The sequence below is a fragment of the Anopheles darlingi genome, chromosome 2, assembly GCF_943734745.1.
Source record: "Anopheles darlingi chromosome 2, idAnoDarlMG_H_01, whole genome shotgun sequence".
Classification (NCBI taxonomy): domain Eukaryota; kingdom Metazoa; phylum Arthropoda; class Insecta; order Diptera; family Culicidae; genus Anopheles; species Anopheles darlingi.
In genome coordinates this window covers 55,102,562-55,118,104 of record NC_064874.1, presented here as the reverse complement: position 1 = coordinate 55,118,104, position 15,543 = coordinate 55,102,562, and the positions used below count along the sequence as shown (strand labels likewise).

At 42.4% G+C, this 15,543-nt stretch overlaps 2 protein-coding genes across 5 annotated transcripts in view; one reads left to right on the top strand and one right to left on the bottom strand.

Annotated features, from left to right (window-relative positions):
* Nucleotides 1-10, top strand: part of LOC125948065 (BUB3-interacting and GLEBS motif-containing protein ZNF207) — a 12,454-nt gene extending 12,444 nt beyond the window's left edge. For all 3 annotated transcript variants that reach the window (XM_049673737.1, XM_049673736.1, XM_049673734.1), the window contains one exon: nucleotides 1-10. This exon is cut by the window's left edge. The gene's annotated coding sequence lies outside the window, so the exon portion shown is untranslated.
* A 339-nt stretch (nucleotides 11-349) lies between these two features.
* Nucleotides 350-15,543, bottom strand: part of LOC125948066 (protein yellow) — a 31,333-nt gene continuing 16,139 nt past the window's right edge. Inside the window, exons 1-3 of one of the 2 annotated variants that reach the window (XM_049673738.1) lie at nucleotides 8,729-8,892; nucleotides 4,845-5,821; nucleotides 350-3,050 (exon numbers count right to left, since the gene is read on the bottom strand). In XM_049673738.1, coding sequence (XP_049529695.1) covers nucleotides 1,912-3,050; nucleotides 4,845-5,148 — 1,443 coding nt within the window. In that variant the 5' untranslated portion in view covers nucleotides 5,149-5,821; nucleotides 8,729-8,892 and the 3' untranslated portion in view covers nucleotides 350-1,911. Of the gene's footprint in view, nucleotides 3,051-4,844; nucleotides 5,822-8,728; nucleotides 8,893-15,543 lie in introns of those variants that run through there. The other variant, XM_049673739.1, reaches the window with a different exon arrangement.

Genomic DNA, 15,543 nt, shown 5'->3' with positions numbered 1-15,543 from the left:
TTTAAAGGCATTCGGTTGAGTATCCGTTGTAACCAGTCTTCTAATGATGACAATATTTTCTGAACTCCAATCTATATACAGCATGAAAAAAAGTGTATCCATCCCTGCAAGATCGCAATCGAATCGAAAAATCTGGTCGATTTTGGAGAGTAAATTTAATTAACATGGAACCACAAAAGCAGCGTTTTAATGCAAGGAATTGTAACTGATTGGAAAGAACAAATGTATCAAAAAGATCTGCTATTGTGGTAGAATTAATGTAAATATGATAGGATTTTTTTTATTGCAAGCGATGCAGGTGATGTGTAATATTAAACAAGACAAACATTTAAGGATGGATAAACTTTTTTGGTGTGGTTTACGTACCTTACTCGACTATTTTTGTAATATCTTTTTTTCTAGTGGGTTATTTTTCAAAATAAAAAGCAAAGTAAAGAAGAATAAAAAACTAATCTATTGTTTGATTATTGATATACGACTTTTTTATATGTAGGTCTTTTATATGTCGGAAAAATCAGCCAAAAGGTAAACTTTTTGCAGGGATGGAAAAACTTTTTTTTTTCATGCAGTATTTTCCATAACTCTTCCTCAGCTATTTAGGACTTCAAGCCTGTTCGGATTGTGGTGTATTTTTTCTATGAATAACCGAATCTCCTACCTCAGGTCACATTTTGAGATGATGATCCCAATATATTTTCTGCCATAATTCTAATGGACTCATTATTTTTAAGTGAATCAATAAACATGCAAGTTCTTCAGTGGCAGAATGTCCTTGCAACTATATCGTCAAAAATTTAACAGCAGCAGTTGAATGATTTTACAAGTAATTTGTTTACAAGTGACTTGTAAAGTACAACTAAAAAGTAGCAAAAAGAGAAGTAAAATTTCTTTTTAAATCGTCAATTTTACCTGGAGCTTAACAATCACAGAATCCTTTCGTCAATGATTCACATATTTCCGTAATATTATCGGAAACCGAGTCAAAATTATTTTCTGCATTGTTACGTTTATTGATACATGTTTCAGTTTAGTAGTTTCAGGAAGTTTCACAAAATAATTCAGATGGAACAACAAACAATACTTCTCACTTAACTGAAACTGTTGTATGTTTATTGATAAACAAGGCTCTTTTGTTTGAATGATTGTAAGAATAGATAAATTTGAAATGATTTACTAAGAACTCCTAGGAGTGAGTCAGTTGCCTTTACGGTTGCAATTTAATTTTTTGAGGAAATATAGTTTGTCGCATTGTAATGGCTGGGAACAACACGAGTGAATGAGTGACGAGGAAGAATAACAGCTTCTTAAAATAATTCACTATAAAGAATACTCCAGCTCGATAGTGTTCTAAATCGTTTTTCCTATTTTTATTTTGGTACGTTGACTAATTATTAACAATTATGACACAACTGCTCACAGAACATGATTGGTAAAGACTGCAGGGAATATGGCCGTTAAATAAGGTTGATCACTTGATAGGCGTAATTTTGGGTGGATGGGTGGGCTGGGGTTGGGGTAAGGGTGGATGACAGGTCGAGGAAAGGCGGATATGAGCGGGTTATCACCTAGCTCGTGCTTTGGATTGATTTGCTATTCGATTCATCGGGACATGGTTGCTAGCACAGCATTAAAAAGAGCGATAGTTGCATTCCGGGGACAGTTTGTTAGAGATAATCAACAATAAACATTTTCTTTTCCTCTTCAATGGACCTGCTCAATCATACTTTATACAATACTGATAAAAAATATTTTTGTTCAAAAAAAGCTACCAGAAGCTTTGTTTCTGCCTTCACCCAATGTGATTGTTTTACAATCGCATCTGTGCTGTAATGGTTTGCAACGGTTTTTGGAAATTCTTCAAACATTAATGATTCCCCGATCGTGATGCGACAGCTCGGAGCATGTCGTGAGCTACGTTGTGATGAGGTTCGATGAGAAAAGTAGAGTAATGACTGTTGCTAGCAGCACCGTGATGAAACGATTAGACTGAAGAGTTAGTGCCACACTGGATCCACTCTTTGGAGCCACTGTACTGGTCGATGGCCGTAGAATGTCACCGAGGTTTGTGATGATATCTGGCAGGGGTTTGATGTTCGTATCACAGGCCGTGTTTTGAATGGCATCCTTTACTGTAGCCGTAAGGACACGGAAGTTGATGTCATTCCGATTGAGGGACTCGTACATGTACTGATGTAACCGATCGGACAGTACCCATAGCCGACTTTCGTCATCCACCTTGACGTCATTAGGGAAGACCATTTCGACGCTGCTCATATAAACACGGCCGAGAGATTTAAAATTTAATGCGCGATTGGATGTTTTCCAGCATGTGACCGCGTTCAGGTTGGGAAGAGCGTAGAAAATGACCCCGGTTTTCTGATCGAGAAAGGCCACTCCGGCCTGTCCGTTAGGACCGCGCGATCCAAGAACCTTGAATTCCTTGTAGTTCCTCGTGTCAAGCGCGTAGGTTCGATTCCGCAGCACCTTGGTGGACACTGAGAACTCATTGAGTGAGCTCAGCGGATGGAAGAAGAGTGTCGCAAAGCCATCGGATTGCGGCTTGGAGAGTGCAAGTCCGAAAAGCCCATCGTCCCACTGGAAGTTGATGCCCGTGATGTTGTAGTTTCCGGCTAGTGGATCCGGGTAAAAGAAGTGATGCTTCACTCGCCACGATTCCTGTTGTTTCCAGGAGTACACCACCAGACCTGGGCTACCGAGATCGGCCGCATATGCGAACGTATCGTCACAAACTGCATCTTCTACAGCAATATTTGCGTAAAATGAATTTTCTTTGAGATGATCACTGGGGAACTGATAGCGGCGAAGTAGATTATCGGATGTGAGATCGTACACCAGCAGTGAGGTGGGTGCAAAGACGGTCGTGTTGCCCAGCAACTCATCGACACCGGTATCTAGCACCCATAGCCGGCCACAACGATCAGCTCGTATCCGGAACGGTGATACTATTTCCTGTGCGTCGTTCTCACTCAACCGTCGGTGCGCACTCCAGTTGGGGTATGGGTATAAACGTGGTGATTGTGTTGTCGTTTCTGCGAAGGATGCAAGGGATTAATTAGATTATTGAAACTCATTTCTTCAATATGTTAGTCAATTGGTTAACCTATATAATATACTATATCATTGCAACATAGGCATCCAAATGGTATAAAAAAATATTGCAAAAATTAGGAAATATGATGTTCAACGAATAAACCATTTACAGGTGGAAAGAAAATAGTTTCTATTTTCCTTTAAACCTTTAAAATACAACTTAAAAAAGCGAAGAAATGAAAAGGAAATGTTTTGTGGGAAGTAGACACGCCGGAAGTGCAAGATTGGTGTGTAGCAAACAATCGTCAGTCCGGAGACTGTGAATGCTATTTCCATGTGACATTGTGCTCCGGTGAACCCAGGCGACCCTGGCTATTGGTTGCTGGTGTTGATTCTATTCGGTGGTCCTTGTCCGAGCGCAATGCAACGATTCTCATGGGCTGTACCTCAGCGTCGTTGTGGGTAAATTACTGATCAAGGTTCGCCTTCGTTTCGCCTGCCTTCACCCCAATAATTGGGGCACCAGCATAATTATTATTAGTAGCAATAGGCAAAATTGATTGAAGGTGCGAAAATCAGCTAGCGAAAAGCAGCGTTCTATTTGTATCGCAAAGTAGTTTGTTTCAGTCAACTCAATTAAAAAGTAACGGATGACAACCGAATTATTGTCTTTGTTGCATAAATGTGTTCTAGAGGTTGGTAAGATATATTTGTTTGTGGCAAGCAGTAATATGCTTTTATTATTCCAAAATCTCTTGTGTTACTGCCTCTGAAGCATATTATCGTAAATTCAGTAGACTATGCAGTTTGTGGTACACTTAAAACCACGTTACATTCACTCTACCGTGCCCCGTCAACCAATCTAGTCATGCGAATCCATGCACCGGTCGTTCTTAAGCCTCGTAGCCATGATGGTTTTTTGCATTAGTTGCAAGGTCATTATAGTGACTAAGGTTATTGATCGAGCGCGAAGTTTCGATCGTAAAATATATGTGAGTCACTTGACGGTCCACTATTCTGGAATATGGAAAGAGCTGTGGAAAGATCTGTCAAATGGGTACAAGAGAAGGGGTCCCTCAGGGCGAGGAAACTTGCTGGTTTGTTGTCCGGTGATTCATCGTGGGGTTTACGGGAGCGTGGGGTTTACGTACAAAAACAATGGCGCCCCACCAACTATACATTTACACCTCATGGAAATCGCAAACAAGAACGAATTGGCTGTTGTCAATGGCCATATGCGTGTCTGAAATATACTGTATCATGCATCGGACAAGCTGCACATGTGTTGAACTTGAAAAAAGTTATCCATGTCGACTAATTTACATGTGGCTTGGTAACAAATGGTCTATAAGATTTAAGCTAAGCACCGGTATTAGCTCTTGTCCGTAACTTTGATCAATGGGCCATAGAGCGTTGGCATTGCTAAGCTTGTAGCTTGTAGGCACACGGTTCAGTAGCCTTGTAAAAGCGGTTCTGCCACGCGCATCATTAACAAATGTACACGGATGTACATACAACAGCACGCGCACCCCCAAAGGGGCGTGTGAATTCGATTCAAAGATAATCGATCGTGTCCGTGTAAATTGGGCTTCCTTATTTCATGATCACGGTCACGGGCAAAGCCAGTAGTGCAACGGCACGCCTACCTCCACCAAACGACCTAGACATTGGGCAGCGATTGGATTACACTAATGTGACACCAGCGTTCCATTTCATGGCGATTAAAGTCTCTCGTGATCTAGATGGCGCCGGTTTGCATTTCATTACATGAAGAACGTTGTTCGATAACCTACCGTTGAGGTTGATGTATGCGAGCGAAGCCGGGATGCCCTGTTTCCAGCGGGGAAGTGTCAGAAAGAGTCGCTTCTTGTACACTTCCAGTCCAACGGGAATTACATTTTCCGGGATGTAACGCCCCGAGGCGAGAGCCTCTTGTCGCTCGGTGTCGCTGGAAAACTCAAAATCGATTTGGTTCCATTGGTACGCTACACGTAGATTGTCGTTGCCCAGGGCTGGACGGGGTATAAATGTAGTTAGATGCAGCAAGCAAACGGTGACGAGCAATCGATGCATCGATGATCGCGTGATTCGAAACATTTTGTTCACTTCACTGGTCACTGGACACTACTGGTCGGTGACAATTGTAGATCAACCAGAAGATGAAAACCTTTCCAAATGTTCAAGGCACAAGCGCTGAAGATTTGAAGGTTATCTTTCGTTGGTAACGTAAGGTCTAGTACCTGCCACACTATTGCTTTGTCAATCGTATCTCACAAAACACTTCCCTAATACCCGTGATGAGGAGAGCTCATTGGGTTCCGGAACGTTCAAACATTAGAGGCCACTGTAAACCGTGGGTATAAGCGTGGGAGCTGGCCGAAACACAAAACACAACTGACAGCAACTACGATTCACTACGAGTACCGGACTAGGCGTTACTGGTATACTTAGAACGAAGATTCGGGCGTGGTAGCAGCTAGTCGCTACCTAACGTTACTCTCGCACGATTCATTCGGCTTCAACTCGCCTAGTGCAACTGGCCGCTGCTTGCCGCCGGTACTGGGGAGACCTTCTACCAACACCCCCTTCTTCCAGTATTGGCGCACGATTACTGGCGCAGGGCAACCTTCACCACCTCTCTGACTTGCGTTGCCTAGACCCGGCTGGGGCCGCTTACTGCTTGTTGCTAACTCGCTCACTCTGCTGCTGCTGCCGTGTTAATTCTTTGCCGTCCGTTGATTCAGTTCCTTTCCGAATATTCGACACCAGCCTGGAGAGAAGATGAAGAAAACGAGACAACGACTATAAATTAAAAGTACACGCGCATTTGATGTAAGGTGAACAGCTTTTTGTGCTCTCGGCGGGCAGGCAGGCGCGCACATTCGCTCACGTTCCTTTCCCACTCCAAGAGTTTTCGGAACCTCCTGCGGTAAACTCACTCATACTGCCGGTACGATGTTCAGCGTCTTTCGATATACTACCCCTTTCAGCAGCTGACTAACGGCGGTGGTCAGCCGTTCGATTTTATTTTAAATATTTGCCCATCCGAAGCCGTGCAGACCGAACGGATAGGCGGCTGCGAATATAGTTTCGGGCTATTGTCATATTGATCTACTCTTAGTGTCAAGGACTACTAGGGTGCTCGTCGATCGTTCGTTTGGTTCAATTTTCGGTCTTTTGCTACCACGAATACGAAACGACGAAACGCCAATTTCATCGGCAAGTCATCTCCATTTCGACATCTTACGTTTGTAGGCAAATGAGTTTACAGGTTGTTCCTTTTGAAGTGTGCCAAGCTGAAGGTGTTAGATTTTGTGGGGAACTCCTGAGTCATTTCTGTATTTACGCTCCATTCATAATGAATGAACGAACAGTATTAGCGACGCATTGGAACATGTTTGATCGTTGAAACATTATTAGCTGGTGCTTTAAATAGTTATCTTGCACGCTTTCCCAATTTCATCATAACAATAGAGATACCATTAGGTACAATTAGTTCCGGCTATTGTAAACAGTTCAAGTGCTATTGCTTCACCGTGTGTATGACTTAACAATTATTTTTACATGCTTGTGGGTCGATTGCAATGGGAATTGGATGTAGCAAAGCATATCAATGTCGCTAGAATGGGGGACGATTGGCGCACTTAGCATGGAGAAGTGTGACACTACCGTCACTGTCCGAAGACCCCACGCTCGTCACTACACCTGAGAAGTGCAAAATATGGTTTATTCATAAGGTAGATGCGTGAATTATTCAAAAGGCTCAACAAGCGTAGCCGATTGTATCGAAGCAAAGGGTAAACTTCGATCACTTTTAAATGCATGCAATCATGTAGAAACCAATATGCTGCATATTAGTATTAAAAGTGACTGTTACGGATCCTCCAGCGATTGATTGGCATCCGCTCGGAGCACGCTCGTTTCTCGAATACAGCCGTGGACAGTGACACACGAAGTGTTCCATCAAAAGCTCTAGGACACCGGGAACATTCACATGCTGTGGAACCGTAGCTCGAGATGGATGACTTGCAGTAAACCCTATACCTAGGTCTCAATGCAGGCCTAGGGAATTCGAATGGCAGGCGAACGGAATGGGTTTTACTTTCTGCAGCTCAACAGTCCGGCAGATCGGACTCGATTTGATTGGCAGAACCACACCACCGAGGTCAGACCATCGCACCGTGCCACAGAGCACCAGAGAAAAGCACGATTTGGCACGTTACCGGTCGAGGTAGAGTATGTATTAAAATGTTTTTGTGTATATATAAACATGTATGAGCGCATGTTTACCTCATTAATACACTAATATTGGAAAGAATTGATCAAACTATTTCATCGTTAACCACGAGACAATAATGTCAAGTCCGGTGCAGCTTGGCACAGTATTTGATTTTAAATCAGTGTGTCCATAATGGACGGCTTACGGTTTGCGGTTGCTTGACACACTGTGTCTGTGAATCAAGGTGAAGGGGCATGGACGACGATAGTCTGAGTGGCTGCCGGAGTGACAGAGACACTAGAGGGGACAGAAAAGGCGGCCGAGGCATGCCGCAAGCTATGGCGGCAAACTAGCCAAACAGGAGAAACAGGTTTTTTCGCTTATCGTACAGCATCGTTGGTTGTATGGGTGTATGTTAGGTGAAGTTTATGCTGCCTCCATTCCCCACATGCCAGAGAAGATTCCGTGTGCGCATGGAGCCACCTTGCAGAAGGTCCCAGAGAGCATGTTGTTCGCCGATTGGGAATATGAATCAAGCTATTGCAATAGATCTGTTTCATTCATATTCTTATTCTCACTCGGCTCATTGATTCTAATACCGTCGATTAATGAGTATGGCCAAAGCTTCGATCATACACCGCTGCATAAAGCCATGCTTTCCATTTCGCTACGCCTACTGACTGCACCTACGATCCCACCGATTTGTGTTTCTTTATCGTTTATGTACTCGATTCTGTCAAAAGCTCCAGGTGTTATGATGTGCCGCCGTAGCTACCGAAAAGCCGTACGCTCGTCTACCATCCGGGAACATCCGGTGCATCTTGCCTTCATAATATGCGGTAAATTTCACTTTCTATTTCACGTTCCAGTGCTAGCAGCCATCACTGGCATCCCCTGGTCGCCAGCGTCACTCGAAAGCACAGGGCCCGATCACGGGTGGCAAATTACGCGTTACCTTTCTCGATTTACCGACAATTTTAACAGCACGCTGGCGGTAAAGGTGACCTACGAGTGTGGTATTCAAATTTCTTTCAAATTACGGGTTCACGGTTTTTAGTGATGGTGTGCACCGTTCGCTGCGGCTCGTTCACACATTCACTTGCCAAAAAGAAGGTGTGCAACCACACTCGTTTTACGGCACTACGAGGCACATAAAGTAACGGTAAAGCGTCCGACCCATGGCCATCGAAATATGCTGAACTTCTGTCAATGATCAGGCGCCCGATGATCGCATCGATAGCAAGTGATTCATTGGCCGCACTAAATCATAAGTTATCCCAGGAGAGGAATTTGGTAAAATGAATTTCCAAAACATTACTATTTCGATCGTTTTAAAGGCCTACACTGGATGATGAACGAGTATAACATTTAGATATCACTAGTCAAATACATCATATAGAGACGGTAACGTCACACAAATAATTGATACAATTGATCACTGGGCTAACTAATACTCACAGTAGCTACTAGAAACAAGATATTCTAATGCTAAACCAGGGACGTCCTACTGACTACCAGCGCGATCGAAACGTGGCGATCTGCTCGCGATGAGCGCGAAACAACAAATCGTCGACGGACCAACATCGGTGGAATGGAAAGTATCTGCGGTCGGCTCTGGCGACGATCACGCAACGCACACGAAAACATTGCTACTCCACTCGAGTAGGCCTCTCTATGTTCGGTTTTGTTTGCTCGCCGACTGCGATTGTCCTTCTTAACGGTTCTCGTTAACTTCTTGGATGCGTTATTTGAAACGAATGAAAATACTCTCGAATAAACCGGTAAGAGGGAAAGGGTTTTGCTGTGAGTTCTAGCTCTCTGGCGGTATGGTATGCGTTACGCATGAAAGATCACTCTGAATAGAGGTGGCTGCTGTTGATCGCACGCGATGCACGCGGTTGACTCGTTTGGGAATTCCCATCTACATTGGTGACTAATGAATTACATTTTGATTCGTTGAAATATGGTTTTGAATACTAGCTACAAACAGCTATAACTACATTTTGACTGCAGGGCATCCTGTAGGATTTTGTAAAGCAAAAAAAGGGTCGCATTTTTACTTCCAGCAAACTCGTGTTTTATTTACTTAACTCGTGTTTTATTTACATAATTAATACTTATTTACGTGTTTTATTTATTTAAGGCTGTGCGTTTGAAATATTGATTATACATACTCCTGAATACCCGGGCAAACAAGCAACGATGATGATCGTTAGATCTGAGAGAGAGAGAGAGAGAGAGAGAGAGAGAGAGAGAGAGAGAGAGAGAGAGAGAGAGAGAGAGAGAGAAAGAGAGAGAGAGAGAGAGAGAGAGAGAACTATCGCCGTCCCTTCCTCGCGCGTCCTTAGGCTGTGGTTGCCTGAAAAGTTCCTTGATAGCTCATCTCTGCCAAAAAGGCAAAACATTGCTCAAAAAAGTGCTGTAAATCGGATGAAATGCAATGTTACATATTATCCATAAATTAAAATGGTTTTTGAAAATGTTTTGAGCGGTGTTTGATGCATTTTCCAATGAAAAACCTGCTATTCATTTTCATCATTTCGAGGAACTTATCATTGCGCCTCAAACTCGATCGCATACAGATGCATTTTACACGGATGATCCTCGCAGGATCCGGCGAAGAACGAGACAGGAAAAAAATCGGTCTGGGGGAAAAGAGGGCAGCACCAAGAGAGGCGCGAAGAGCGAGTAATGCAAGAAAATTCGACTTGAGCCAAAATATGATCGCACTACGGTGTTCACCGATTTCCCCACTCGGGAGGGGAAGCTACCGGCTGGGATAGGACACGACAAAAAAGGGGATAAGCAGTTTTATATAGTGTCATGTACCTTTTACAAAACTTTATAAAACCAATAGAATGCTCGCCGACTAGATGCGTCATCTAAAATGATATACCAGGTGTATGCATATGAAACCGCCCTCCGTGTTCTTATAGCTATATCTCAGCCAAATGGAACCGTAGAACCGTTCTCAGTGTTTCATTTTGTTCGTTCGGCATCTGTTAATCAAAATCGGTGCGCAATAGTTCTAATTTCACACTACAACCAATATTTTCATTGTGTACAAAATGGCAAGTTCCGTCCTTAAAAACTGCAAAATGCCGACATCGATCATTTTCTGCCTCTATTTTCAAAAATAGGCGATAGAATCGCATCAAATGCTAATCGAAGCTTATGGTTAGCATGCTCTTTATGAAACACAATGCAAAGAGTGGTTTTAAAAATTAAAAAATGGCGATTTTAATGTAACAAACGAGTATGGCGAGAAACCACCAAAAACGTTAGAAGACACCGAATTGCATACCGTATTGGGCGAAAGGGTTATTAGCGAGCTATACAAGCAACACTCTATCGATTTCGAACCGTAAAAACCGCATAAATCGACCGGAATATCGAAATTGATAAAACAGACTGCTTTGCTCGATGAAAATGCTTCGCCACACCGTGGAAAACCGGCCAAGAAGACTATACAAGACCTCAATTGGGATCATTTATCGCTTGCGGCTAATTAGCTAATTAGTATACTGGCTGAGCAACGCTTCCATTCTTACAAAAGTTCGAAAAAATCGACCTGTAATTGGTTCGAAACAAAAGATCGACTTTTTTTTTGGCGAGGTATTTGTAAATTGCCTAAAAGATAGGAAAAATGTATAGCTAACTATTGCCATTTCTTTGAAGAATAAGAGTTTCTCCATTTTCGCAGAATAAACGTTTTTTCTTGATAAAAAAAAGGCGGTTTCATATGCATACACCTGGTATACATTAGCCTTCCTTAATGTTCCCGTATTTTACCTTCGTAACAACCTTCAGATTCCTGGACAGTGATTGGAGGATAGAAAAATGTGTAAATCATGAAGCCAGATATTTGTTTAAATTAAATTTTTAAAAGAACATGTTCCACATCAGTTTGGCAAGTTCACAGGAATAATTTCCAAACTCGATGTTTTTTTTTTTCGAGGTGGAAATCTTTACGACGAACTCCAAGGGCAAAGCGGTGCTCCAAGGTGCGCCTGGCGCAAGCCAAGCCCACAAAGCCCCTGACCTTGGAGACCAGTCTGAGGACTGACCCAAGAAGTTACCATAAGGGCCCTACCTCACTAAAACCACCTCGTTTCCCTTCCCCTGATCCTTCCCCGCTGGCACCATCTGGGCTACTGCTACGAAGGGGAGAAAGGCTTACTGAAGCCGACTTCACGATTTGATGGTACGTCATGCAGGTCCATGCTGGGCTTGCCTGTGCATGGCGTTGCTTGCCCGGGCTTCCGCACCAGCAGACTAACACTGCTCATTCAGGGTATTTTGCTACTGCTGTCGGCAGTTACTCTAAACTGCAACCAATCAATCTAAAAAAAAATTAGAATCGTTTAAAGGTCTTTGACTGATGATCGATGATACAGGATTAATTATTTCGTGTATATAAATTATTGTTCGATATACTTACAATCCTTCTTGGGGTTTCCTTGGGTTTGGGATTTCTTTGAGTTTTCGGCGGCATCTTAGGAAAACGATTACAGTTTTAAAATCAAAAGATAGCACCGAGTGCTGGGAGAAGAGTAGTCCTATCGGAGAGTGTATGCTCCAATTGTCCACTTTTATGCGCGCGTGTCTCAAAAATATGTCGTCTTATCGCTTATGATTCTTTATGTTTTTCTTTACATAATTTCTACTCTTTAGCCGGTACCACACTCCAGCACAAACCCCAAAAGGAAATACCAAACTGCGTATTTGCCCTTCCGGCTCCACGCTAGAGTCCACGCCAGGGCCACGCACCATGCGGCACCGGCCTTTAAACTAATAATTATTCATTATCATTCCAGCCTGTGCCGACGAGTACAGTGCTACAGAATTCTACATAATAATTTCTTTAACGAATCAAACACACCCTCGTCTGAATTCCATCACGGTTTTTTTCTTCACTACTGCATGTCCGGGCATCGTGTTATACAACTGCAACCCTTTGCCGAAAAGCGAGTTCGTTGGTGATGTAAATGATTCAGAATGATCGATTCCAGCAGCTTCGATTCCTGGAGAACGTTTTTGTAATAAGCCTGCGAGGTGTAGCGCAGTAGCTAATAATGCCGTCATAGTACGGCACCAATCGACGGATGTCCCGTTTTCGGATCAGTAGTCGCCCAAAGTAACAAAGCACACAGACCAACGCTGGGAGCGCGTCTCGTGGTGGATCTCTCCCGCCACCGACATTTTCCAATTGTGTAGATGATGTGCATGGATCACAGAACCGACAAAAGAGGATGAAAGACTGTGTGCGCGTTCCTTTATACTAATTGCCGCGCAGGTGTGCCAGGTGTGTACAGGTCGCGTGCCGGCATCCACAACACTAGCGCACACTAATTACACCTAAGCCTCAAATTTACATGGTAGTTTGATACTTTGAATAATGTTGTCCATTGCCTGTACATCTTTTTAATTTCATTTTCTTCTGTTGTGCTCGCCTTTCGTTCTATCTTTGATCCATGTTTTCATTAATCCCATATGAAGTAAGTGTAAGGAATCCCCAACGATAATATCTTCAACCAGATCTTCATCTAAGTTGCGCAACGGAGTTTTCACCTTTTTCCTATCCACTATGTATTCCAAGTGATGCTTCCCATAGTTGAACGATCGATACAATTTGTCGGTACGGGCATCAGCTTTGCTTAAAGGATATGATACCATTTAGGATCCACCTATATTTACTCTTACGCGTTTGTCTTTGGATTTTAAGCATCCTTCGTACGAAGCGGCTTCGAAGTTATCACGTATAAACGCTCTCGCTAGTGTATCGCAGATGAAGCACCTGATATTTATATTCAAAGTTTTGTCTTTACCTTGATGGAAGGAGACCGAAAGCTTCTATTCCTGGCCCTTCAAACACTGTATCAAGAATGGTTCACGTTTGTTTGGTTATTCTATTAAACAACAAGAACCCGTCCACATTGAAGTCCAGCGACACTGTCCTGTCTTCCGACAGATCAGAAAATAAGTGATGTTAACTTTTTTATAGAAGAAAGTAAAATTAATGTAAATGAATAGAAAAATATTATAATTAAAAATGAAGGGTGTAAGTGTTCGATGTACTTACCCATACATTTTATTATTATTATTGTTATTATGTATTTCAATATCGTTCGCCGACGGCTATACATAAATACCTACATACTGGAATCTTAATTGCTAGTGGACATGGAGGCACGAAGAGCGCGAACGGAAGACGGAGATTGGGAAATTAAAGTCTAACAGGGAGCTGACGGTATAAAACGAAAAAATCGCCCGTAGAAAAGGATCCATGGCTCCGAAGCTCGATCGGCGGGAGGGGAGGGGGGGGGGAAATAAGGAAAGGTGGTCTGTCGCGAAGGCGGCGAGATGGGTCGTAGGGAGGGAGATGGGAGAGCAGGGAGGGAGCATCCGTATTATGGAGCAGGAGGTTGGCGATCAATGGAGGGAAATAATATAATCTGTGCCAATATTGTGCGTTCTATTTGTGTTATAACACTTGGTGCCACACTTGGTGTCCGCAACATCGTCCTAGCATCTCTTGGGAGCGGCCGGTCTGGCAACAAAACTCCCCAACCCTTGAAGCAGTGGAGTCAATATAGCATGCGGTACATTTCTGTCAAGCTCATAATCAGAATGTATGCCGAAATACCAGCAGGTTCCGGGTTGAGATATGATTTTAGTCATCGAATCGCTTTTCAAATTTATCCAGAATCTTCCAAGCAAGGCCATAGCCACGCTTGTCTATTTACTTACTAGGTACCTAAGAGCGAAACATTACAAAAAACTTCCCCGTAATTAATAAAATGAAAAACATCTTTTCTGAACAAGATTGCCTTCCTTAAACATAATACTAGAATATTGACGTTTAAACACAGAAACGTGATTTTATCAATAATATTCAATGTAAACTATAGCGATCCCTAGAATGACCAAGGACGACAGAATACCAATACAAAAGAATTACACTTTGTACAATCGGTTTTGGTCTTTTTATGATTGTAAAAAAATAACGCAAAAAAGTCTCAGAAATTCAAGACGCGTACATCACTCATATAAATTCCGTACTAAAGACGAAAGAGTTTTACTTTGAAATTTGACCAATCTTAATTAAAACTATTGATCGCAAACAAAACATGGTAAAGAAATGATATTACATAAACAACATGAAACTACAAGAACAATGGAATGGATAATGTTATGGAAACTGCGATGTAACGGCAACTTGAAACCAAAGGCATCATCCTTTACAAGAATCGCGCAAAAGGAGTCAGCATCACCTGCGATGTGCGAAACATGTCTCAATTACAGATCAGAAAACGCTTCCTCGAATCCATGAAACAATGAGTAGAATGTCAACTACCAACGAGAAGGTATCGAGTACGATTCATCTAAACTCAAGGTATGTTGATTGTTGTTTTCGCAGTTGCGAATAAATTGAGTGTACATTTATTTGTAATTTTCAAGAAATGTACAAGATTACTTTTTTCTATTATTTTCAGAGATTTATTCAAGACTCAAAGGGAGGCCCAATTCTTCGATGCGTTTGGTACTACATCAGCTTCACGCAAACATCTCAATTATGGCAGAGCATCGATTCGAACCACTTTCTTCTTCAATGAAAATCCACTGGAGGAAGGAGCTATTTATTTTTTAAGTAATATTAAGCAACACGTTGTTTCGTAGTTATTAGGATAGTAGTGCAGGGAATAGGATTGAGCAGCATTGGTGGACTTATATCCTTAAGCCAAATCGCAGTTTGATCGCTTCAATGATCCACCCCAATCTTAGCAATAAGAAAACCATGCTCGGATGCTTGTATCAATGCTCTTGATTATCCAATTATCGTGCATGAAACGATCGCTTCATAATCTGCTACAAAAAACGACAACGGTATTCAATTGAATTCAACGACAACGTTGTCTTCTAAAACAACATCACCAAAAGAAGCTCTTCGACAACATAGCTTCATTAGTTATTCAACATTGGCCATCCTGCAGTTATTGTGGAGCAACATCGATTGATTGGGAGTGTGGAAGCAGCATCGACACGTACATCGAGAGCATAGCTGCTTTAAAGTATTATGAAGATTGGTGGCGAAAAGAAAAGTGCTCAACATTCCAACCGATCACCATCCTCTGCAGTAATGATAAAACCGAAGTAACATCACAGCGAAGCACAGCACAGAAACAATGAAGAAATTCATTACCTGGAACGGTTCTGCAACAACATACTGGACGAGTGCTTATGAATATTTCCGTTGGATGGTACGAATTATC